The sequence below is a fragment of the Nanorana parkeri genome, unplaced genomic scaffold (genome assembly GCF_000935625.1).
Source record: "Nanorana parkeri isolate BGI_ZX_2015 unplaced genomic scaffold, ASM93562v1 scaffold327, whole genome shotgun sequence".
NCBI classification, from domain to species: domain Eukaryota; kingdom Metazoa; phylum Chordata; class Amphibia; order Anura; family Dicroglossidae; genus Nanorana; species Nanorana parkeri.
The window spans coordinates 820227-847144 of record NW_017306595.1 but is presented as its reverse complement, the minus strand read 5'-3'; the positions used below and the strand labels follow the sequence as shown (position 1 = coordinate 847144).

At 42.5% G+C, this 26918-nt stretch overlaps 1 protein-coding gene across 1 annotated transcript; it reads right to left on the bottom strand.

The window, feature by feature from the left end:
* Positions 1-929: 929 nt before the first annotated feature.
* Positions 930-25420, bottom strand: ZNF366 (zinc finger protein 366). Its single transcript, XM_018558235.1, has 5 exons — positions 25311-25420; positions 16102-17383; positions 11733-11924; positions 4462-4636; positions 930-1386 (listed from the first exon to the last, which is right to left on the bottom strand). Exons 2-5 carry the CDS (start codon positions 17374-17376, stop codon positions 947-949), a joined length of 2082 nt encoding a protein of 693 aa, XP_018413737.1. The 5' UTR covers positions 17377-17383; positions 25311-25420; the 3' UTR covers positions 930-946.
* Between the last annotated feature and the right edge of the window lie 1498 nt (positions 25421-26918).

Here is a 26918-nt window from a genome sequence, read left to right as displayed (position 1 = left end):
TTAATCCCCGCCATGTTGCACCCGACTCTTTCTGTTTACACTTCCAGCTTCCTGACACCCAGCCTGGCACCGGAAACAGGAAAAGCCGCTGTCGCACGCCTCTGATTGGACCGCGACCTCTGCCCGTCGTCAGGATTGGCCAGGTCTTCCCGTCACTTACAGCAAAGCACCAGCTGGTTGGCAGGGCCCGTCTCCCCGCCCTCTCTATGCTGTTGCTGCGGGAGCCGGGCAGATTATGGGATGCTGCAAGCTAACTGGTCATCGCCAGGTTCGTAGCAGGGGTGGGCGCGTTCTGATTGGATAATGCACGCTGTGCTGAGCCGCTATTGGTCGCTTTGCTGTCAGTCAAGGAGGCAAAGCACTAAGGCGATTTGTGTCAGGGGTTCACAGGATGAAAGTGCGGGCCACATTACAAGGTCCGGCGGGGCGGATTCGGCCCGCGGGCCTTGTGTTTGCCACCCCTGCTCTAGACTCTATAAGCGCAGATCTTATGATCCAAACCACTTAATTTACAAATTGGGTACATAATCTGATCAGTACTGATATTTGTACACATCCTCAAGCTCAAGTTATTAATTTGCTGATATGAAGGTGGGGTTTCAGTGGACCCAAAGATGTCACTATACCAAGGGTCTATGTGGAATTAATCTACCTCTGCTGATCAAGTAGAGAGCAGGTAAGGCAATGCAAAGGGAAATGACGGGGTGCAAAGTTCATTAACCATTAGCAACCAATCATTTTTAGAATTACTGCAGTCAGCTTAGGTTTGAGACATTTCAGATTATTTGTAAAAGAATGTTATACTTTGGATAAATTCATTGTTATTTGCACTGCCCTGCTAAATATGACTGAATGTGTCTAATTAAATCACACAATTATTATGTTGTTAATTCAGTTTTGAGTAGTTAAGGCCACAGTCAGTTTTTTCAATCCTCTGTGTGTGAATTCAGTGCACCTGTAGCTTATTTTGGCTTATGTTTCTGTTCTTGAAATATAAGTAATCAGGAACAGATAGTCCCATAGTTCCCTCATACTGATCTGTAAAAGCTTCTTCTTCTTCCTCTTTGTGGTGGTGACTTGTCCTTTCTGCATCTCTTTCTGTATGGAGATTGTACTTCTCTTTATTACACTTCATCTTCATTACATTATGATGTTCCTCAAAGCCATGATCTGATTCACAGTCCACATCCTCCTTGTACATTGTCGGAATGCTGGACCTGTTCTCATCCTCCTCTTCTTGTAAATAACTACCCTTTATTCTCTCCTTATCTGAACTGTGACTTGTTTCTTTAACTCTTCGCTTTCTAGACAGGTCAAACGGTTCTTTCTGTTCAACACTCCGCAGGACAATCGAGTGGGAGAGGCCCGCTCTTCCTCTGCTCAGACCTACGGATAGAAGAAAACTGGGATCATGCTAAGTTTTATAATGAGCCTTTTTCATATACCATTGGAATTAATTCCAGAACTATACAGTGGTTGCAAGTAAACAGTGATTCCTTCAATATTCCACATTTACATGTTTGAAGTGCAAAAGTCAGATGTGTAAGGTGTCCTGTACACTGCACATGCATTTGATAGAGGAAAGATAGAAAAACTATCTGTGAAGAAATTCACATGAACATAATTTGTTTGAGTTTGCCGGAAGACAATACAGTCTCTATATGTTGCTTGGCAGTAATGTAAAAAACATGCAATAGCCAATGGTTCTCAAACATTTTCTGTCATGCCCCTCTTTGGAAGCAAATTAACTTTCACCCCCCACCCCACCAGTACACATTTTTTTGCATCAGTCGTACTTATGGTGCAGTAAGGGATTGGGGAAGTTTAGAGATAAACTAACATGAACCAGGCATCATGGGAGGAGTGAGACGGAAAGCAAGAGGGCATTTGCCCCCTCCCCAGGCCAGTAATAATAAGGTATGTTGGGCTGGTGGAGATACTTCGCTATTCAGACATTGATCCCCGTTCAGACCTGCGATCTGGCAGAGGGAAGCTGTAGCTTGAACATGTCACAATAAACCATTTCCTTTACTAAAACCTTATTTTTCATTGTGCCTACCAATCAAAGTTGGTGTGGTACACTTTCTTGAACCCAGAGAAATGTGTACCTACGATAAAAGCAGGTCAAATGCAGGTCTATGGCAAGTGAATTGTACCGGTCAATTAATTCTGAATGATCTCAGAAGCATATCAAACTGATGCCAATACATTAGCACAAAGGCGGTTGACACAGACCCTTACCCAACTCTTGCACAGTTGTGGCAACCTGACAGCTCAGTATGTATCTGCACTGACATCCTGGTCTAGCCCACTCAAACACTAGCTGCTGTGATTTTAGGCATACCTGGAAGGCTCTTGCTACTTGGGGGTTGAAGGGGGGTTGTTTGTACTGATGGCTTCTCAGGCTCCATAAGGTCTGTTATTAGATTACTAGCCAGCAGTGCATCTTCAGTGGTAGGATCACACTGAAATGAAACAGTACCGCCCACCCTCCCACAAGATGTGTGTCCCACACTTGCCTATTGGTTATTTCTTTGTATTAGACAGAAGGTCTGACTATGCTTGCCCAGTGATCAAGAGGATAACAGCCCATATTTTGTTATGCAAGTAGTTGTGTCAAAACATTGTACCCACAAGCTGGGAGAAGGTATCTGCTGGAACATTGCACTCATGATCTACTTATCGCAGTTGCAATGGTTTGCAAGCTCAAATAAAAAAAAACAAAATATATGCACATATTTTCTTTTTATAATGTGTTTGCTATATTATTTTTTTCAAACGCTGGACTATGCCTTTAAAGTCTGTGTGCGTTATCACTCACCAATGATACACTGATTTCACACTTGGACAAATTAGGCTACACAGTCAAGTGACAACCCATAACAAATACATACGTGACCAGAGGCGTATCTGCCGTAGGTGAACAAGGCGTTTACCTTGGGTGGCACTTTCCAGGGGGGGGGGCGGCAAAAATGTTGCCCCCAGAACAGTCAGGCAAGCTTGGCTGCACAGAATTAGGCAGCCTCAGCTGCCTAATCGGGGTTGGAGGAGGCGCAGCAGCAGGAGGGGGCGGATCCAGATCCCGCAGCTCCGATCGGGCGACGAAGGAAGCCGGGACTCGGAAGTGCCAGTCCGGGAGCGTAGGAGGCCGGGTGCACTTAGCCCACAGCAGAGGAGGCCAGGTCCAGCAGCGGGCGGCAGATGCAGGTAAGAGGATCACACTGCTGGTAAAGGGACCCTGCAGAGCCCAGCATAGATTCTACACAGCCCACCTGAAAGTCTCAGGTGGGCTCTGCAGAATCTGTGTTGGGCTCTGTGGGGTCTATGGCAGGCTCCGCAGGGTCTCAGGGGGCCGTGCAGGATCTGTGGTGGGCTCTGCAGCCTGCAGAACCCACCACAGACCCTGCGCAGCCCCCCTGAAATCCTGCAGAGTCCACCACAAACCCTGCACAACCAGCAGGGTCTCAAGATGCTTTCCAGGGTCTATGGTGGGCTCTGTGGGGTCTATGGTGGGCTCCGCAGGGTCGCAGGGGGGCTGTACAGGATCTGTGGTGGACTCTGCAGGCTGCAGAGCCCACCACAGATCCTGTACAGCCCCTCTTAGACCCTGCAGAGCCCATCAGAGATACTTCACAGCCCATCATAGACCCCTCAGAGCCAACCATAGACCCTGCAGAGTACACCATAAACCCTGAAGAGCCCATAATAGACCACACAGAGCTCACCATAGACCCTCCACAGCCCACCTGAAACCTGCAGTTCCCACCTGAGACCTCAGCTTTCTGGCTACACTAATAGCAGAATATGTCAAAAGTTGGATACAGTGTGTGCGCTGAATCCAGCGACTGACAGGTTATACAAAAAGTCAAAAACAGGAAGGGGTGGGTCAAATTTAGTGGGGGAATGCCTGAGTTTCATCTTGCCTAGGGCAGCCTCAAACCAAAATGCACCACGTGCGTAACCTAATATCCTTACCTATAGTTTAAGAAACACTGAACTACAGGATAAGCACAACCAGCTCTAGTGTGTCCTGCTTTCTTTGCAGCATTAAGTGTTTTCTGGCAGCACTAGCAGGTGTGTTCCAGGATCACCAGATTGTAAACAAAGGGGAGTAGGGTGAACTACTCAACTGGTAAGGCATCATAAGGTTTAATATTCAAGTTTGACTGGTGTGTACCTTGAATTATTTTGGGAGGAAGAGAGCTGGTTTCAGGTGTTGTAGGTGTTGTAGCTGTGAGCTAAGTTAACACTTAATCATAATGAGCAATACAAGGAGGTTTTTCAATACTGCTGTACATTAAAGATATTAAAGACCTATTTATTTATTTATTTTTTTTGCCTTTTTTTTGCCTTTTCCTTTTCATATGTTGTTTTATTACTCTGTATTGTATAACAACTGATGATCATATCACCATTCTAATAAAATCCAAAGACAAGATGATTATTGCTGTGTGATCTTACCTCTAGAGTAATATCCTCTTTCAGTGACTCCATGTTTGACCTTCATATGCCGGGTGAGGTTCCCTTTCAGAGTAAATTTGCTGGGGCAGTATAGACACTTGAAGGGCTTGCTGTCTGAATGGAGGTGCATGTGGCCCATTAAGTTGTGCATTCGGTTAAACTCCTTTCCACACAGCTGGGAAAACATTGTCAAGTCTTATGAAATGTCATTCAGAAGAAAAGCTTGTCACACAAAAATGTCCAAATATAGAAGCACAACTAAACAAACACTAATCAAAGAACTCAAGTACGGAAAACCACCACTTATGACCTACTAAAATTCTTTTTCTAAAGATGGAAATCTATCCTTTGCATACAATCCCCTTCAATAATTCGTATCAATCCAACTGATCGTTCACCAGCTGTGCAATGTCTGTTGGAAAGCGAGATCTAAAAGCAATGATGGATTTCACATGCATTTACATGACACACATAAAATGATCAACGAATGTAAAGCAGTATTGATTATTCATCTATGATCACTACTTTGAAGATTTTGAATGTGCAGATTTTTTTGCTAAACCAAAACATCTGGAGTTTATAAACACACTTCTGCATACTGTACATATACACATAGCAACGGATCCAACCAGACACCGTCTGATCTGTACGGCAGTAACATTGTCACTCGTGGTGTGACAAAGCAGTGGCCTCACCGGATAGAACCCTGGGAGCTGTCCTTCTAATCTTTATTAAAGGAGTTGTAAAGTCACAGCATATACTATCCTGTTATAACATCATCATTGTAATAAGAATACATACAGTACACAATAATAAAGCAATCAAAGCTTACTTGAAAAAAATCCCTTTTATGTAGTGAGTGCTGCCTTCTATCTGCCCATCATTTCCAACAACTTACTGGATTCCCAGTGTGCTATACATCTCTTTACCTGCTGCTTGATGTGATGCAATCTTGATTTGTCTAGACTACATATCCCATGATGCATTGCATCCAGCAAACAATGATAATGTTACATTGTTCAGAAGTTGAGGCTCTGAATGGAGTAGTTCAGAATGGAGGCTCTGGGAGTTATGACACAAGAAAGTGCATATTCACAGGGCTGAGTGAAATGGTGTCAGTGCTTTGAGGAAGTACATCCTATGGACATCTTCAATAAGTACGTTTACAAACTTCTAGATCAATATGGTTATTAGGAATGGGATAGAACTGATGAAAATTCAATATACAATAGAAATACAATTGTTTTAACTTTTTGACTATAGCTATCCTTTAAGATGCTTAGTAACCCAGAACTTGCATATAAGCAGAGAGTTGTTGGGACACCTGCTATGCACACACATGTTCTAGTTTAGTGATTTTCTAAGTTAGGCCAGGATCAGAATAACAGCCCCAGAGCAGCCATCTTTAGGTACGAGTCCACGAGCTTTCAAAGATCTTTCTTATGAAAGTATGTAGTTTAAATGTGCACTATTTTAATTGTATAAATATGCATTCCGTGTCCCAATCTTATTTTGGGGAAAGCAACAGCAATAGTGTAACCCAACCTTATTGTTAACTGTCTCTTATCTCTCTAGGCACCTTAGGGAGACCCTGTTGCCAGACCATTATTTTCAACAAAAATCTTCCCAATAAATTATATGTGTATTTACCGTATTTTATGGATGTTATTTAGCTTTCCTTGTGTAGACATCTACAGGTCATGAGACTGCTGCTGGGAGCCACCATCTTGGATGTGATGTCAGCAGCCCCAGCAGACTAAAGCTGTCACTCAAGTGACGCACTATATATTGCCCTACACTCCGACCCCCAGCATCTACATAACAGTGTATGTAGGGAAGTGAGGGGAAAGGCAGAGAAGCTGGGCCAGCACAGACAGTAATTAGACACTCCAAGAAGAGGAGAGGGCTATGGTGTTAAAGGAGGGAGGGGGCTGTATTAGGAAATTAATTATCCTGGATCAGTCACATTTTCTAGCAAGTTCAAAGGCACATTACAAGTGAACAAAAACATTTATGGAAAGGAAAAACACTACAAGTAAGCATTTTAATTAACTGTGCTTTTACCTGCAATTTTGTTAAGTTGGTGACAAGGTCTCATTAAGGGCTTATTCACACCTGATGTGCTGTTGTGCATATTACCTTATTTCCCAGCACAGATAAAAAGCAAAAAGCACAGTATTGCTTTTGCACAGCATTGGTGTTTGTAAACACCAATGCACTTTGCCCACTGAGTTTTGGTGCATTAACCTGCCTTTCTTTATTCAAGTCAAATACATAGCATCTCTTTATAAAGAGAATGCAGCACATTTGTAATGCATGGCAATGCAAATGCAAAAGCAGCTTTAGGCAGTTTAGAAAGACATCAACTGCAGGTCAACATATCTTAAACGTATCTCAAATGCACGCCAGATAAATCTAAATATACTAAGTATCTTTGCCCATCTACAAAAGCCCTAATGTTGAAATTTTGAACTCTGTATTTGTATATGTCTCCCCTGCATGATGTGCAGTTTTTTTTTTAAATAAAAAGAAAATAAAGGTCACGTGACCAACCTTGCTTTTCAATAGCATGTGGGAAGAGACAGGTGGAGCCCTTATAGACACTATATAGTATCCACACAGTGTAAGACACTAGTATTAGCTTTCCTTCCATACTTCTTCTGTATAAATGAATTATATAGCACACATCATCACCTAGTACAATTAAAAAAAAAAACAGCAATACAGCTCTATATACTAGGAAACAATGTTGCTTCCACACATAGAAAACAACACAACTTACAGTATACTGTTTGCTGCTTTTCTTAAGTGCCCCATACACCTTACAATTATCTGCAGATTTTCTGTGGTCAAATGGAAAAAGTGCAACAGATTGGCCCAGATGGAGATGACTCCATCCACACAGTTAAGTGTAGATGGAGGAATCTGTTGCACCTTTTCCATCTGACCATAGAAAATCTGCAGATAATTGTAAGGTGTATGGCCAGCTTTAGGCTTCAGTATGCAGAGGGGACAGGCTCTGCAGTAACTCTTTCTCAGCCAGATGAAACTGGCCCTATGTAAGTAGATTGCACCACACAGGGCACATCAGCAGTAAATCCCTCTGGGGTGTCTCAAAGGCAAATCTAAGGCTGGGTACACACCTTACAACCATTGCAAGACTTTTGTCTTGCGAGGGTTGTAATGTAATTTAAAAAATGTACGATCTGCCCATCTTGGACAGGCAGATCATACTTGCGATGATCGCAAGCCCGCCCCGCTGAGGGACGGGCTTATGATGACCGCAGTGCCGAACAGGCAGTGTGCACTTGCGCACACCGGCCCGTCCGGCTTTTATCGTACGATTCTCGGCGGGTTTTCGAACATGTTCATAAGATAAAAGTTGTGCGACCTTACAGTAGAAGAGGTTGCACGGCTTCCACACACCTTACGATAATCGCACGATCGCGGGATATCCCGCGATTAATGTACGATTATAGCAAGGTGTGTGGGCACCTTAAGAATGTCAGTGAGTTTTGTAGGAGACGGAGGTCTTCAGACAGAAAGTGTGTCTGCTGCAATGCCCTTAAATAAAAATTTAGTCAAAGTGGGGATCGAAAAGGGAGAAATTTACAAATACACAGTTTTCTAGCAAGCACTAGAGGCAGAAGAAGATAGAAACAGGTAAGGCTGAAGTTCTTCCTTAATGTAATCTTGGTGTGAACAAGCCCTAAAGAGATTTCAATAGTGAGCCTTCCCCATATACAGTGTAATTTCAAGCCACCTCTTGTCTCTGTTCAGGCATTTGACCTGTGGATGTACAATGAAACAGCAGCTGTTCTCCTGCAGTGATGCATTTTCATTTTTGAGACATTATTTGACCATTAATAAAAGTGGTGCAGAATATATAAAATAACGTGATTATTCAGTGATGTGCATAGCCCTAGGACATCATATTTTCTACATTTAGCTCTGGTCATAACCCGTTGTAGAAAAAAGGACTAAATAGTATACAAAACTGAGTTATTTGCAAGGAATGTTATTTAACACAATGGTACACAACTAACATAAATGCTCCGCACAGCACCGTTCTTCCTTTGGTATGTCACATTCACTATGAGAAACAAGTAATGGAAACCAGAGACCTGCAGAGAGCTACAAAGGCCGCTGCTGAGCTGTCTTCCCTTATAAGAGGGGTGTTTCTTTCCTCAGAAAGCCAGAGAGAGAAAACCAGAATAAGAGTGACTGTAAATTGTCCAAAAAAGACCGTGAGAAAACAGGAAGCCCTGGGATGTATAAGAGAAAGCAAGATGAAATCTCTTTGCAAACCATTCCCAGGGGACATGTGAACCATTGTTATGAAGGCAGTTCAGGCACTTATATCCTTCCTTCTCCTGAGGAGGAGCTGTATGCCAGAATGCTGCTATCTGGTCATTGCCTTAATCCTACTGAACACAGGCCAGATAAAGAGAGTCAACACCACCTAGATCACTTTGAGTTCTTTGCCATGTTGGCAGGGGGTACAGCAAAGCCAAAACACATTTCATTTGTTCTCTCTCCATTATTGCAGATGAAAGCGACGCATGCAGAGTCTGACAAATCAAGTGTTAACTTCTCACCAGACAAGTGTAATGTGGGAATTAAAGCATGTTTATGTCCCCTCTGTGTTTCCTTCTAATCATTCATATTCACAAAGCATCAGGGAACACAGGCAGGGCTAAGGTACAAGTTGGTCTTAGTGAGAAACAGGAAGAATAAAATCCCTTTCACTGTGCAATCATTAATTGGCCTGGAAGAATGACTCATGTATGTAGTACATAATAACATAATAGGGCTGGAAAAAGACAGCAATTAAGTTTATTCGACAGATAACAGTGTTGGTCCAGTAGGAGGCACTCTATGCCAGGTGAAAAACAAATCATTTATGTGCAAGCTCTGAATAGTGGTAAATGTATGTATTCTATGTTTTCTTTATTATGTTTAGGACTAAAACAATGAAAAAAAGGTTTTAATATGATAAATATTGCATTTTTTCCACCCATCAAGTGGCACATTTTCGCATATTTATCTGTCTATTCTTAGATGCTCTGTTTGCAGAGTTCAATAGCTCAAGCCAAAAGTTATAACTGAATAAATGATTATTTCACTCGGAAAAAAATTGTCTGAAGGAGAACATATTCTGCTGTGCTCTCTATTTAGAAAACCCATAACATTCTGTAACACCAGTGATTATGGGTGACCCTGTATTAAACATTTACCGGTATTTATAAAATAGAGATGTTATATAAATAGTAAAAAGAATAGACATAAGTCATCCGTTTTAAAATGTATAAACCTTAAGGCCTCATTCACACACAACGCAAGCAAAATTGTATATTGCGTATATACGCGTCTATGCGCGTATATACGAGCGTATATGCGTGCACTATATGCAATCCCAGAATGCATCACTCGTAATGGAATTTTTAATGTGCTGTATGCTTGTACGCGCATATATAAGCGTATATGCACTTAAACACGCGTATGTGCGCGTAAATACGCAGAAGTACGCTGCCAGGACACATCTCTGTTCCATTCTGTTTTTGCGCATATATGCGCTACGCAAATATATGGCTCCATACACGGCTATGTGTATGGAACCATTTATTTGCATATGTTGCATATGGTACAATACGCACGTACGCGCATATACGCACATACGCGCGTATATGCGCGGCAGTGTGAAGGAGGCCTTAAAGTATCAAATAATATTGACACAAAACAATTATAATTTCCTTTTACACCAGTAGTTTGCCATTCTCTGCAAATCACATTCTGTGACCCCCTTCAGTCATCTTGAACTCAACTGGTTTTTGGCCTTTCTCTTTCATGGTGACATTTAAGTCTGAATATGTTAATTATGCAGACAAGACTGAAATGTCACCACTGGACAGTGAGGTCAGAAACCAGGCTGTCTTATTCCAAACTGGATAGCTGACAACCCTAACTGTACTATACCTGTGCCATCTGAACTTTGTGCTTGAACAATAATAGCTTAAAGTGACATTAAACCCTCAGATTTGTTAACATAAAACAATACTGTAATGTGTGCCTTACTGTAATCCATGGTAGTTTCCCTTCTCTTTGCTGCTCTTCCTTTTAAATCTGCATCTCTTCTCATGGTGGACATGACTTTTTTTTTTGCAGCAGACTGCCTTGTCTCTGAAATGGATACATGGTGTCTGTGCGTAGGTTAACAACCTGAGCCAGCACTACAGGAAGAGGCACTCAGCTGCAAAGCGAAGTTCTCCCCCAGCTTGAGAAGAGATACAAATTTAAAAGGAAGAGCAGCAAATGGAAGGGAAACTACCATGGATTACAGTAAGGCACACATTACAGTATTGTTTTATGTTAAAAATCTGAGGGTTTAATGTCACTTTAAGGTTTTATCTTTGCATGGTAATATACTGTAAGAGCAAAATGTGATAACTAATGAAATAAAAGAACACCCTAACCTCCAAAACCACCCCTGAACTTTTTAATCCTTAAGGAATAGCCTTTTATACAAATATGGCCCTGCATAGAGGCCATTTTTGGAAAAATAATTATGGATGGTCAAAGGGTACAATGGCAGTCAGAAGTACGGGCAGAACCTCATTTTTACTTTCTGCCCCCAACCCTAACCTCACCTCCCCAAACCACATAGCCTATAAATCACATTAATCAATAATAGCCAGAATCAATAATAACCTCACAAGCCATACCAAGGCTGGAGGTGGAGAGGCTGAAAGCGAGTTTCCTCTCTTTGCATTGGTATGCCTAGAGACAATGACTAGAAGAATAGGGTACACTGTTTCTCTACACTACTAGAAGGTTGGTCCTAGGTGGGTAAATTGTAAGTACACATTATGCTGTTCCACAAATTAAAATGTACACAGTGTACCGGACATCAGGAATGAGGACCTGGCTGAAAGGCAATAGCAGGTAGATGGCAGGCTGGAACCTTTTATAATACACACTAATGTGTTACTGACAATCAGCAACAAACTATGTGTCACCCTAGGTCATGTTCTATGTAGGCAATGCAGATATTAGGCTCTGGGTATCAGTTATTTCAGAACATCTGTTATTCATGCTTCATTTATTGATTAACTCCTTTTGACAGTTTGGAGAGTTGGGGAACATTAAAGGAGGATTGTGTGTGACCTGTGTCAGTTAGGAACTTGAGCTGAAAATCTCCAGTTTTCCATTTGGCATGATTGGTAACTGTAAATGCCATGTAATGGATGAAGAGGATAAATACACTCTCTCACCTTGCACTTGAATGGTTTGATATCGGAGTGGACAATCATATGCGCCTTCAGAGTCTGTTTCTGAACAAAGCTTTTGAAGCAGAGGTGACACTGGTAGGCTCGGATGTTAGTGTGGATTAGAATGTGCCTCTTCATGTTGGCCAGTAGGGTGAATTCTCTGCCACAGATCCCACACTTGTGCTCTTTCACACCCTATATTTAGACATAACATATGAATATTGTTTATAAGGCATTTCCTATGTTATTATTGTAGTTATTTATTGAACAATCATTAATGTTTCCCGGGTGCAATCAAGCTCTAAACACCCTGACAGAAACCCAGGATCAATGAAAATGCAAGGGATCAGTCCAACCTAAAAACTGATTGCAGGTTTGGATGTATGTAGGTGGTTTTAATTACTAACTGGCTTCTTGTACACTAGAGATTGTGTAGGCAAGACATCTGTGTTTAAATTTCTGTCTGGTGTGCACTGATTGGTTGTGCGATCCTTTTATTCTGAATTGATATTCAGATTAATTTCTAAATATTCAGACATTCAGATGCATCCAAATTTTCCGAATTACAGAAATAATGAATTTGAAGGAATCCGAATATTTTTCTTAACGGAATTCAGATGCGTGCAAAATGTTTCCCGAATGTCATTCGGAATGGAACAAAGGAGCAGCGAGCTAAGTGTTATTCTGTGACAGCTGCCTGCCTCTTTGTTGACATTCTGAATGACTTTCTCTCTAAGGTCTGCTCCTCTGCGGGAGCAAAAGCCATCCTGCTATTGGCTATTTCAAATTGCAATAGCCAATAGCATGATGACTATTGCTCCGCCCACTGCCTTCTGTCAATCAGCAGAGGAGCTGATCTGAGAGAGAATTTTCTCTCTCAGGTCCGCTCCTCTGTGGGAACAATAGCCATCCTGCTACTGGCTATTTCAAATTGCAAAACCAATAGCAGGCTTTGTTTATTTCTCGCCCACTGTCAATCAGCAGAGGAGCAGAACTTTCTCTCTCAGGTTCGTTCCTCTCAGATTGACATCAGGTAGTGGGCAGGTGCAATAGCCAGCCTGCTATTGGCTATCTCAATTTGAAATAGCCAATAGCAGGCTTTGTTTATTTCTCCCCCACTGCCCGGTGTAAACATTCCGTCGGTCAGCGAGCAGCGGGTATTTTTCTTTTCGTCGGGTCTGCGGGGGGCGTCAGGATTCCAGGATGGGGACAATTTGCAACGCTGGACGACATGATCAACGCTGGACTGACATTTTTTTTTACATTTTTGTGTTTAATAAAAGAATTGTTAAAAAACTGTGTTTTTTTCCCAATAAAGAACGTTTTCTACAGTGTGGTGTCTTTATTTACTATTTTACTATATTTGTTGAATGAGTAGGAGTAACAACTACCCCTTACTCATTCATGGGGGGCAGGATCTGGGTGGCCCCTTAATAAAAGGGGGCATCAACATTCCTACAAGCCCCCCTTGCCCGCAGACCCCCACAACCACTGGCCAGGGTTTTGGGGAAGAGGCCCTTGACCACATCGACAAGGGGACAAGGTGCTTTTCCAGGGCCCCCAGTCAAAGGACCCTCCCCATGTCAAGGGCATATGGCCTGGTATGTTGCAGGAGGGGGGTGCTCATCCTCCCCCTTCCTCTGCCAGGCTGCTGCTAGGATCAAGTGTCTGGTAAGGGATTTTAGGGGGAGCCCCACACATTTTCTTTGTTTGGTGTTGGGGATCCCCGTAAAATTCTTACCAAACCTAAAGGGTCTGGTATGAATTGTCAGAAGGAACCGCACACTTTTTTTTTATTGTTTCTGTGGACTGACTAAAGTTAAAAAGAAAAAAGTAAACATTTAATATAATTTTTTTGCAACATAATTATCATTTTTAACTCATGCCTAATTAATGAAAATCTCGGATTCGTCCGAATACATATGCCGAAACTAATAGACTTCCAGATCAGAATTCTGATCAATGAAATAAGGAAACATCTGAAACAAATGGAAACAAACCATGTCTGGTGCACATGCCTATTGATTGGTAGCAGCTATTGAGTTGCTCTTCTTGGTACTTTTGTTGCTAGCTACTAGTGTTGCCACTATTTGTAGCATAGTTGCTGAGTATTTGACTTTGTGCAGTGTTAAAACTATCTACAAAATCACCAGCTTTAGTAGCTAATCATGTTATGAGTGTGGCTGCTAGTGATGACGCCACACCAATCATTTGTAGCAGCTAAAGTGGCAAATTTCTGGTTAACTACAAATATCAGAGAAAATAAGCAGAAATATGTGTAGCTTCTTCAGATCATTGTTACAAAGTAGCTGGTGTGACATGGCCCTAACTCTTACTGGTCCTCCATTTACTTTTATAAAACATGCATTTGAAAGAGTGAGATTCCCTTACTTAGTTTCAATGTTGGTGGTGGGGGGAACTATATTGGCATCTTTGTAAAGAAGTCACCAAATGATAACAAAGCCAGTGGTTGACTCCTAAACATCCACAATAACTGAAATTGAGATATTGGGTTTGAATGGATTGAACCATCAAATACTATTCCCCTACCTTATTCAAGCTGAGAAGTTTAAAATCTTCTTTTATACATGTAACAGTCAACATACATTACTATGTAGTTACTCTTTGAAGTGAAACATCAGCCAAAAATGTGTTTTCAAGGTTATATATAGGTTAAAGAAAGAAAGAGGAACGTCACCCCCATGTTTTTAATACCCTTTTAGCTGGATTAGCTTACAAAATATATTCACACACCTAGCAAATTCAACATTGGTCTGCTGTGATCTGCTGCTCCATGCTGCACATCAGGTTCCACATCATCATCATTGTTTCTGATGTCATTGGGAGCACACCACATATCCCAGCAGGCATCAGCTTTAATACAGTGGCAAGAAGAGGGCAGAGCTGTGGGGGGCCGGACTAGTCGGCTCCCAATAACGTCAGAAAGAGAAGGAGCAAAGGAGATGCCATTCTCGTGAGAATGGAGGTGGGACACACCGTGAAAGAAGTGAGAATAATAGTTACTCCAACAAGACAAGGACAGCAGCAAAAGCAGTTTTTTAATAGTGTGGATAAGGCCCCTTTCACATGAGCATTCAGGTTGTCAGGTTGAAAAGCGAACAACAATGCATCTCTATGGTAGTGTGGATGAAAACTGATGACCTACAGTTTACATCACGAAACATCAGTGTCAGTTGAGGTCTGCAATTAGAGACGGATCAGCTCTCCGTTTTGACTGACTGATGTAACCTGATGTAAACTGATGATGAGTTTACATCAGTTCAGGTTACGTCTGTGTTTTTGGGACTGATGTCGTAATACAGCATGGAAAGCTCAATGCATGCTGGGGGAAAGCAAAGTTAGAAAAAAGTAGTCTAATTAGTTAGCGCACTCCTAGGGTGGCATGATGTGCTAAGGCCGGTGTGCGGCTCCTTGTGTTGTTAGACCGGGGTGTCTGACTGTGTGAAGCTGAACACAAAAGGAAAAAAAGAGGGAGCGCAGCTGACTGGCACAGAATGGGTGGATGGTGAATACCCAAGGATTAAGAAAGGATGAGGAAAAGCAAAGAATTTACTATACTATAATAACAAAAAATCCTGATATGAACTGAATTGACAACGGATGTGCAAATTGATGTAAACTGATTTAGTTTTCATCAGTTTTTTTTGTATCTGTGAACCTTGACTGAACTGATGACGCTTGTGTGAAATGGGCCTCAGGCTGGGTTCACACCTAGGATAAATCCATGTGATATCGCACAAAACAGAGATTTGCATTCAATTCTATGGAAGCTGTTCACACCTTTGCGATTTGTCGCTTGGTAGAAATCACCTGTCACACAAAAACGTGCAGGAGCTATTTTTCGGTGGTTGTTGCCCAGTTTGGGTCTGTGCATTAAAAACCGAGCGACAACCGCCTAGTTTTTAAAGCTAAAATTGCGCAAACAAAAATGAGTGACAACCACACAAAAAAAGCTGATCAGCTCAATCGCCTAGGTGTGAACCTAGCCTAAGAGTTAAAACAGCTGTCAGTTGTATATGGCTGTGTCCCTAGTGTGATTTTCTTCACATCCTGTGTGGTTACCAAACAGGAATTGAAGAGAAATTTCATCTATTATTCTTCAATCACAGACAACAGAAACAGAGAAAAGCTATACAGACAATGCAGATGCCAATAAACCTACATAAATGGTAAGAAAAAACATTTTTGGCTGGAGTTCCACCTTACGGTTTACGTTTTTGGATTTTGCTATCCATGTGGTGTAAGGTCTATAAGGCTTCATATACAAAGCCCAATATAAATGAAAATATGAGAAACAAGATGAAAAGGAAGATCTTTGTAAGACATACAAATAGTCATTAATAAAACTGACCTTATGAGTCAGGGAATGTTGTTTGAGATGATGCGGCTGTACAAATTCCATGCCGCACTCTGAACAGATGTAGGGCCGTATGTCCTTGTGCTTCATCATATGATTCTGAAGTTGGCTTGGGTATTGGAATGTCTTATCACACTCAGTACAGTTGTACTGCACAGGGCCCCGGTGTACCGTCAAGTGTCTTTTAAGTTGTACAAGTGTGGGGAAGTCTAGTCCACACTCCACGCAAATATTCTCTCTGCCATTCTCATGTTTTGCCTCATGAACTTTAAGTTCACTTGGGTAGGCAAACCCCCTGCCACATATCCTACAGTTGTATGGCTTCACATCACTGTGCTGCATCATATGTCGCTTTAGATGACTGGTTTGGGTAAAAGCTTTATTACAGACTCGGCACTTGTGGGGCCTGGTGCCCTGGTGAGTTAGCATGTGAGTATGCAGATGGCTCAATTGTTTGAACAGCTTACCACAACGGGCACAAGCATGGGGTTTAATGCCACTGTGCCCCAAAATGTGTGTCACCAGGTTATATTTAGATGTATATGACTTTTCACACATGGGGCATTTCCAACGTTTCTGATCTCCAACCTCCACATAGAAACTCTCATCAATCTGAATGTTGACATCTACTCTCTCAACCTTCTGCTTGGAGTCCTCACTTTCATCAGTTTGGGTTATATTTATGGCATCTTTGTCTGGGAGACCAGTGTCAAGGCTGTGACACATGTGAAGGCTTTGAGTGGGTACTTGAAAAGGGAACATTGTCTCAGGGTAGTGTTTATGGAAAACGGGATAAGATGGGTGTAAATACAGGGGTCCAGGAGGCCACATTACATTAGTCCTAAGAGATTCTTGTTTTAGAGGGTTAAGCCAAAAGGGATCCATTGTTCTGTAGTACTGCAGACCCATGTTTGACAACTCAATCATTTTGGCATTATAAGTTGACAAAGGAGGCAAATGATAAAGTAAAGGAAGAGGTGAAGAAATGAAATGCTTGTCTTTATTGCTTGACTCCACTTGGCTCTTAGGATCTTTGGTGTCAATGTCATTTGGCACTTTGGAAGGAGCACTCTTTCTTCTGTGTGACCCACTTGCAAAAGTTTCATGAAAACAGTGCAGGCTGTCCACTGGGTGGTCATACTGGTAATGTGGAAAATGGGGCTTGTATTCCTCAATTAAAGGAGACAGTCTACTGCACTTTAGAAAGGAAGGCATTGATTGTGTGAAACATGAAGTATAATCCTTTATGGCATATGCATCTTTCTGCATTGTCCAGCTGCAGAGAGAAATATACAAACATATGGTGAATATATAACTGCAGGTTATGTTTGAATTATTTAAAAAATGTAATCTATTATATATAGTATTTAAAATAGGCAAAAATTCTACTACCACTGCAAAAAATAACAATAACAAATTTACATTAGCACACAGATTTTCTAATTTATGTCACATAAGACAGTAGGCTGTAAATATACACTGAGTGGCCAGATTATTATGACCACCCCTTCAGTACTTGGTTGGGCCACGAGATGACTTTGTTGGGCCACCTCGTGACTCCACGAGATGTTGAAAGGTGATGCGAGGAATCTGACACTGCACTGTTGCCCTTCTGTTGTCTTGTACCACTCTTGCCACTCCCCGTTCTGCCCTAACATTGACTAGTCGCTGACGGCCACAATTCACACGTTCAAACCCAGATTTTCGGCAGACAGTCCAGTCTTTAAACACTTGTGGGACAACTGATCGGAAGCCGATTAATCGATTATTGAAAAAGTTGACAACTTTTTCAATAATCGATTATAATCGATTATGCCGATTAGTTGTTGCAGCCCTAGTCTGGCCCTCTAGCAACTTCAGCGCAAAATTATAGCTAATTATAGCTAATTTGCCTACAAACGTCAGGTTGTCATAATAAACTGGCCACTCAGTGTATACTCTACTATAATTTAAGAATATACAATTAATGTTAAAAAATTTTGTAAATGTCTTGGTACTCTCTCTCCCCCATAGCACTCACCAACAGACCTACTTGAAAAACATGCATTGGATACCCCGCTACAAAAAAAAGTGTATTTTAAATCACATTTGTATCCTTCCCTTAATGCCAGATTTACTACCCTACTGGTTAGGTCCTGCATTAATAAATGGAAGGTGACTTTTCCTGCAGAAAATCTATGCAACAAGCTACTTGTCTGTATGTAACTGTATTATGAATAAGGTCTGGAGACAGAGGCGTAACTAGAACCTTCAGTGCCCCGGTGCAAGAAACCATGAAGGGCCCAACCTCCCACCGCCATGGCACTGCATGTTTTTTTTTTTAGTGCCGGTGTTCTGTCGAGAACGCCGAGAACGCCGACCCAGTATCTGCGCTTACATACAGATTGGATTAACGAGGAAACCGGCATTAATTTACAAAGTATTTGTTTGTAATGGTTAATTGGGACCGTTAATAATATACCATCCATGGCAGTGAATGATGGATGGCAGTAAATGATAGATGGAATATTATTAACGGTCACAATTAACAATTTAAACAAAATACTTTGTGAATAAATCCTGGTTTCCTCGATAATACTGGTCTGTGTGCAAGCAAAGATGTTGAGGTCGGCAAATTCGACTACGTCGGCGCTCTCGACAGAACACCGGTATCTGCGTTTAGTAGCGAGGCATTTTCACGAGTATGAGTACTCATGAAAATGCACAGTATTGGCACTGGTGTATCCCTACTTAAAAATATAGTACCGCATAGTTGGTGCTATTCTGGATTGCTGTCATCATACAGCAATGCAGAATACCACCAGCTATGCGGGACTACTAATCCCAGCAATACATTATAATATGGGGCTAAGTGGAGAGGGTCCTCACACAGCAGAATGTGCTGCCTGGCGGTGCCTGCAGCACATTCTAAGGGACTAGTGTGACAGCCCCTCCAGCCCTCCCGCACAGCTGCCCGTACATGCTGCGGGTGGCAGAGCGGCAGGGAAGGAGCGGCACGATCTTGGGGGGGCCCTCTTCTTCCTCGCTGGCCCCCCAGCAGGCGGAACGTCAGGGCCCGGTTGCAATTGCGACCGCTGCGACCCTGGTAGTTCCGCCAGTATCTGTAGAGAAATGCCAGAAATGCTAGAGCTTATTATGCTTTTGACTTCTTTCATAACATAGAGGCTCTGGCGCCTTATTTTCATTGCTACCCTAACTGCAGTCACATGGGAGCCAAAATAGAACATATAGGAATGCCCATTTATTTCTCAATTCTGTGAAATCTGTAAAAAATATGTCAAAGCAATTGGACTTGCTGTATTTTTCTTGAAGATGTTTCACTGGTTATCACACCAGCTTTCTCAATTCAGAATGATTTGTACTAAAATTCTCTGGGAATAAATATGGTGAATGTCGCTCCAATCCACATAATCTGTTAATCGCAACCAGGTGTTGATTACATTTGCATAATTGGACCTGCCCAGAGAGAGGTGTTAAAACAGCATTGTGTGAATGGAACCTAAGGGACTAGACAAGGTATATATTGCAGACAAGGTATATCTTCTTTCATACCAGAAGCCAACATTTATTTGTTTTTTGTATCGTCAAGGGGATATTATTACCAGTGGAACATTGTTCCAATATGTTTCAGCACTCATTAACAATGTTTCCATCCCAAGAACTTAATGTTACTTTCATTTCCTGATGCTCATCTGAGGTTTCCTGAACCTCAATCTATTTACGCAGCTTGAAAAGAAAGGCATGTGGCCAGAACAAAATACAAAAAACTAAATCAAGATATACTGTATTTTCTTCTACCTGTAACGTAGTGAAACATGAACCTGAATTGTCAGAGCAAGACTCTGGGGTTTGCAAATTAAATAAGTGATAAAAAAGATTATCTGCAATTGCTTTTATGTTATCGGATCTGATTGATGTAAGCCCTCGCACACAGAGAACAATATACCAAACAAGAAAAATATGCATACCTGCATCCATTCTATAATGCATCCAATGCCAACCCTTTTGAAACTGACAGCATTGTCAAGTCTATCACTAGGGTGTGACGAGATGCAACACTTTAAGGGTCTAGTGCAGACCTGAGCGATCCGGGATGCGCGTCTCGGGATCGCACGTTCGTGCACAATTGCAGACAGTGATTGCCGTGCGGCCCTGTTGATTTCAATGGAGTACATCCGCGCGGCAATCGCAGAAAAAAGGTTCATGGACCTTTTTTTTTTGTGATGCACAGCTGTTTTAGCCACGATCATGTTCATTTGTACAGGCGGAATCGCAGCGGGACACCAAGCGATCCGTCAAGTGCAACTGGGGTGCCAATAGAAAATAATGACATCCACAGCACGATCGTCGGTGATAGGGGGAATCTGATGTTAAGGAGGCTCCTGGTGAAAAGGGGATTTTCTGGTGTGAAATGGGGGGCTCTGATGTGCTTATTTGCCCCGGTTCGCTCCTGTCTAGATTACAGGTTTGGTATTTAGGTTGTGGCCTCACACTTTGTTTATGTACTTTTTTACATGCACATTTTTACATTTTAAACTGGGGTGTCTCTAGATTTTGTATATTTTCAACAGGGCTCAAAATTCTCACTTGCCTGCTCGCATGTGGCGAGTAAAAATAAGGTGAGGGCAAGTGGAAATTTGGGTCTCCTAGTACCGGTCCCCAGCCCAACTCCAGCCCGCGAGCCAGTACTATGTGGCCCGCAGCCAGGTGACATGTTAGGCACACGGTCGCATACTGTGTACCTGACTTGCGGGAGCAGCTCCACGGACTGCATCTGTGTCGGATGCAGACCGCAGAGCAGCTTCCTTCGGCCGGAGCTCTGACAGTTCTGAGCTCCGGCCGAAAGAAAGGATGTATGTGAGGAGGATCGATCCCTGGTTATCTGGGGGTGATTAGTGAGGTCTGCTTGTGTGTGGGGGGTTAATAAGGGGCAGTGTATTATTTTATGTGTGGGGGGGTTAATAAGGGGGGAGCGTATTATTTTATATGTGTGGGGGTTAATAAGGGGCAGCGTATTATTTTATGTGTGGAAGGGTTGATAAGGGGGAGCGTATTATTTTATGTGTGTGGGGAGGGGTTAATAAGGGGGGAGTATATTATGTTATGTGTGTGGTGGGCTTATAACATCCATCTTGGACTGTCAGATCGTACTTGCGATCATCGCAAGCCGTCCCCGCTGAGAGGAGGACTTGCAATGATTGCAGTGCTGAGCGGGCAGTGTGCGCTTGCGCACATCGGCCCGTGCGGCATTCGTCTTCCGACCACGCCACCAACCCGCTAAAAATCGTACGATTTTCGGCACATTTTCCAGCATGCTTGGAAGACGAAGTCATACGACCTTACAGTAGAAGCGGTTGCACGCTGCCCATACGCCTGCCAATTATCGTACGATAATCAGCAGGTGTATGGGCACCTTTAGTGTATGTGTATATTAGGCCCCATTCACACCTAAAGTATATTTCAGGTGTGATTAGAGATTCCTGTGTCAGGAACTTGTGTTTTCCTGCAGCAGGAATCCCTAATCTGCCGTTTACAAGCGGCAACTATCATAAGATAAGAGTTATCATAAGAATATTTAAGAGGGTGTGTTTAGGGGCGGAGTTAAGGACGGGGCAGGATCAGGGTTAGGTGGGGCTAGTAATGGCTAGTAACTCTTGAGGCCTGGCTAGTAGCTCAGGACTTGAAATTTTGAGCCCTGTTTCAAGATGTGCCATGACTGGAAAAAGGTTGAGAAACGCTGCCCTATACACATATTATAATTTTAGAGAGAAAGTGACACCATCCTCCCGTGACAGCGCTGCGGGAGGAGAGCGTTGTAAGCGGCCGGTGTCTCTCCTCCCACACCGCTCAGCCGCCTATCAAAGTCCAGCAGAGCGGTGTGGGGGCGGAGACAGCCTGTCACAGGAGGCTGAGCTCTCCTCCCTGCACCGCTCGCTTAGAGTGGTGTCAGAGAGGAGAGCAAGTACAAACACTCAGTGATCAGTGATCGCTGAGTGTTTGTAGATAATTGAGGACATGGTATGGTTACTATATCCTCAATTATGAATGAATGGGAAGTGATCTACATCACCTCCTGTTCATTCATAGTTGTAGTTATAGTAAACATACCATGTCCTCATGTTATGAATGAACAGGAACACTCAGTATAGAGGATTCCTGTTCATTGATAACAGGGGATACAGAAAAAGAGAGTGAGGACTCTGTGTGTGGATGGTGTGACTTTTAGAAACTGTTATTTTGCATGTCAGATGTGCTGTACATTTGACTGTTTATATGTTATGTAGCTATACACATATACTGTATATATATTTATATACAGCAGGGCTCAAAATTTCAAGTACTGAGATACTAGCCAGGCCTTAAAAGTTACTCGCCACCAGTTGCCCCAACTGCCAGGTCAGTGGTGTGATGCAGAGTACAGAGATTGGTAACAATGCACAGTAGAGAAGTCAGTAGTGCAATGGTGAATACAGAGGCCAGCTGTGTGTGACGCACAGTACAGAGATCAGCAGTACAGAGGTCAGTAATGTAACGGACAGTACAGAGGTCAGTGTGACGCACAGCGCAGAGGTCAGTGTGAGGCACAGCGCAGAGATCAGTGTGAGGCACAGCGCAGAGATCAGTGTGAGGCACAGCGCAGAGATCAGTGTGAGGCACAGCGCAGGGATCAGTGTGAGGCACAGCGCAGAGGTCAGTGTGAGGCACAGCGCAGAGGTTAGTGTGGCACACAGCGCAGAGGTCAGTGTGACGCACAGAGGTCAGTGACACACAGCGCAGAGGTCAGTGACGCACAGCGCAGAGGACAGTGACACACAGCGAGCGCAGAGGTCAGTGTGACCGACAGTGCAGAAGTCAGTGTGACGCACAGAGGCCAGTGTGACGCACAGCACAGAGGTCAGTGTGACGCACAGTGCAGAGGTCAGTGTGATGCACAGAGCAGAGGTCAGTTTGACGCACAGCGCAGAGGTCAGTGTGACGCACAGCGCAGAGGTCAGTGTGACGCACAGCGCAGAGGTCAGCGGTGTAAGGAAGAAAGAAAAGGGACTTACAGTGCACTTAGCTGATGGTATTGAGGTGCCCTCTTCTTTCTCCTGGTGGTGATGGTGGTGGGGTGGTACAGAGATCTTGAATGTAGGGAGGTAAATCTTTCTTTTCCCACGCTACCTACATTTCTGGCTGGTCTCAGGAAGCTGCAGAAGACAGCCAAAGGGAAGACAGTGGAGCTGAATGTCATCGAGGTGTGCCGCCGGCGGGACCAGGGATGGGACACTACCAGCGCGGCGATCGTTCGCTTCTATTCTCTCTTCTCCTCCTCGGCCTCTCTGTAGCTGCAGCTATAGAGGAGGAGAAGAGAGAATAGAAGCTAACGATTTCTGCGGCGGTAGTGTCCCATCCCTGGTCCAGCCGGCGATGCACCTCGATGACATTCCACTCACCAATTGCGAGGGGGCGAGTAGAAATTTTGAGGCCTGCTATACAGTAAATATGCAGTAAATTGTCAGGGCCTCAGCTGGTTTCTTTAATAAGGCAATGTAAATGGTAATGATGACATGCATTGTACCGAAACCCATAGCAACTGATCAAATGTTACCATTAGGGAGTTTGGGACAGTTAGAACAATAAAAGGAAACTGTTTGCATTGATGCTTTAACTCAGGAGTTAAACCTTATAAATACATTCAAGTACCCTACTAACAAAAATGTATCTTATTTGTGTGTCACTCGGCTGTAGATCCTCAAATCATCTCTGAATTGGTGCTGACACTGTCCTTCCTTCTGGAGGGGGGCAACTTTGCCACACCCACAGGGACTATGGGGAACAAAAGTAGCCACCCTCCAGAAGAAAGGACAATGTCAGCACCAATTCAGAGATGATTTGAGGATCTACGGCAGTTTATTCATAAAATGAAGGTACTTGAATGTATTTTTTTTCCGGATGATTTCCTGAACTATTTGCATTTCCTCCGGGAATTTAATTAAAGACTTCTTTCGCTAATTATGTTTTTGAAAATGATGATATAAATGTTTGGTGGCTGTTTCAATAACTGAACTGTGAGAGTATTCTACCTATTTCTGGCTAACGTTTGATGTCTCAGTTCTCTTTTCAAAGACATTTGTGACTGTTTGGACATTCTGCCAAACATATTCAAAATAATTACCTTACATGAAAATGTGTACTTGGCTACAGAGAACTCCAGGCAAAACCTTTATTAACCCTTCCAGTGGTGCAACCTTGACAGAACAATAGATAGATGGACAGATAGATACTGGCACTATTTCCCCCCACTGACACCAACAATGTGGCATTATTGCTTCTCCCACAGACTAAAGGTGCTAAGTAGTCTTTTTACTCTGGAACACTAAGCCTGTGTGGCATTGTTTATTCACATTGATGCCACAGTCTAGACCCTCTTTAGTCAGAAGGACAGTAAACTGATCCTTTGTTTAGAAAGTTTGAGGACTCCAGATTTAAAGCATGACAGTCAGGGAGCAGAAGAAGACGGAAACATCACAACACACTAGCATAAGCATATTCCTGTATTCTAACACATATTTCTTGATACAGTCTCAGCCATACAAGCCATTTTTATGGTTCCTAAAGACACTCATCCATAAAGAAAATAAATTGTTAAAATTAGATCAACTATTCTTTTCATTTTTTATTTTTTTTACCAATAAACCGATTTGACCCTACTATGGCCGTAACCTGTGCTGTGACAGCCAAGTGGCATCCAACTAGCAACCAACCTCATAAAATGTGATTACATTCAAAGGAGCATAATAGGTGCTGACCCATGTGCATAAAGGTACAGTAAACATACATGCATATACAGCATATATACTGGAGAGCAATCCGTTTGTGTTTTTATTGGCATATCATTACTGAGTACATGGCATAACGTTTAATAAAAGCCTGAGCAAAAAGTGCAGTCATTGCACATAGAAAAAAATCAATTTCCAATGTTAAGATTTCCCAGCACATATTAGAGAGAGGACAAAAAGGCCTTTTAAGCCAGCCCCAGACTTCAGGTCTTCTGCAGAAAAGTGATAACATCAATAACCTCAGACCATATGGAGGTTTAAAAAATTAAGAAACAATTGGGAACAAATAAACATTTATTGTATGTAATGTGAAATGTACCATACACAGGTTGCTAATATGTCAAATACACATCTGCACAATCAATATGGAAATCTACTTACTGATCCCTGAGAAGGGAGGGCTGTGTCTTCTCCTTGGCTCTCTCAATGCCCTCTTATGAATCTCGTATCCTTTTGCTCTCCCTGTCTGTGAGGTTTAGCACTGAGTGCAGTGGGGACAGTGCATAAAATGACTTAAGATAGAGAACAGGAACAATCATTTGGTTCTCCTTTTTCTCAGATGAGTACCTTCGGAAAGAAGGAAGGAAGGGAGGGGAGAGGAAGTCAACAACCCAATGTTTTCCTGCAAAAAAATAAGGAAACACCAGATAGACATCTTTTTCTTCTTAAAAATTTTTGGCAGAAGAAGAGAACTGAGAAGGAATTCCAGTGACATTCCGGTCCTGACTACTGACGGACAAGTACATAGACAAGCAGACATTGAATCTATATTGTGGGAATCCTTGGATTTAAAGTGACATTAAACTCAGTAATTAAATAATAGAAATGCATTCAACCACACTATTAACAAAAATTTATCTTGTTTGTGTATCACTCAGCTGTAGATCTTCAAATCATCTCTGGATTGGTGCTGACACTGTCCTTCCTTCTGGCCGGTGGCTAATTTTGTTCCTCATGGTCCCTGTGTGTGTTGTAAAGTAGTCACCGCTCCAAGCTCACTCCCGTGGTGGACTACAGTCTCAGTTTAATTTACTAATTTGTATTGAGATTGTAGTTAATCAAAGGACACATAGGGACCATGGAGAACAAAAGTATCCACCCTCCAGAAGGGAGGACAGTGTCAGCACCAATTCAGAGATGATTTAAAGATCTACAGCCGAAAGCTAAATTTTTGTAAATAGTTAAGGTACTTGAATGTATTTATAAGGTTTAACTTCTGAGTTTAGTGTCACTTCAATGTTCATTTTTATTTTAAATCCTGATACTGTCCTTATTCCTAACAAGCAGTGTGAGCTGCAAAGAGAAATCACGTATAGTAACCTGTACAAGCCAATAAGATTACAACTTTTAGCAGTTAAGTGTTTCCACTAGACCAAGGAGAGATGGCTACTAATTGCCAATTATTTTATTTTTTAAAGCCGAATTCCAGGAATTATCTTTTTTGCCAACTTACATTGGTCCAGCTTCGGCTCGATGTAGGTATCCATATCTGATATCCAGAGGGCCAATAGGAATGCTGAAAATAACTGTAGTAGTCCGCACTACATACTAGTCGTGATCTTCTGGGTGCGACTTCTCCTCCTCTGTATACTAAACACAGGGATTTGCTTGCTTATCATTGCCCCCATTCAGAGAACGCCTTGTATTTTTTTTATCAGTACAAGGTGTTCTCTAAATGGACACGGAGAAGAGTGTAAATAGCAATGAGGATCACCAGCACTCGTGAGAGGAAGTAAATCCAAATGTTCTTTTTATTGAAGAAGCATGTCACATGTGTAGTACAGCCATGTGAAATGCTTCTTCAATAAAAAAGAACATTTAGATTTATTTCATCTCACGAGTGCTGGTGATTCTCATTGCTATTTACTGTTGTACGCACGGCGCCATCCGTGGACATCACTACAAGCACCTCTGTTACTTTAGGGTCTCTATTGCTGTATGGAGTGCAGGGGACATCCTTGAATTAGCCGTTTGCAGTAGAGGCGCTGG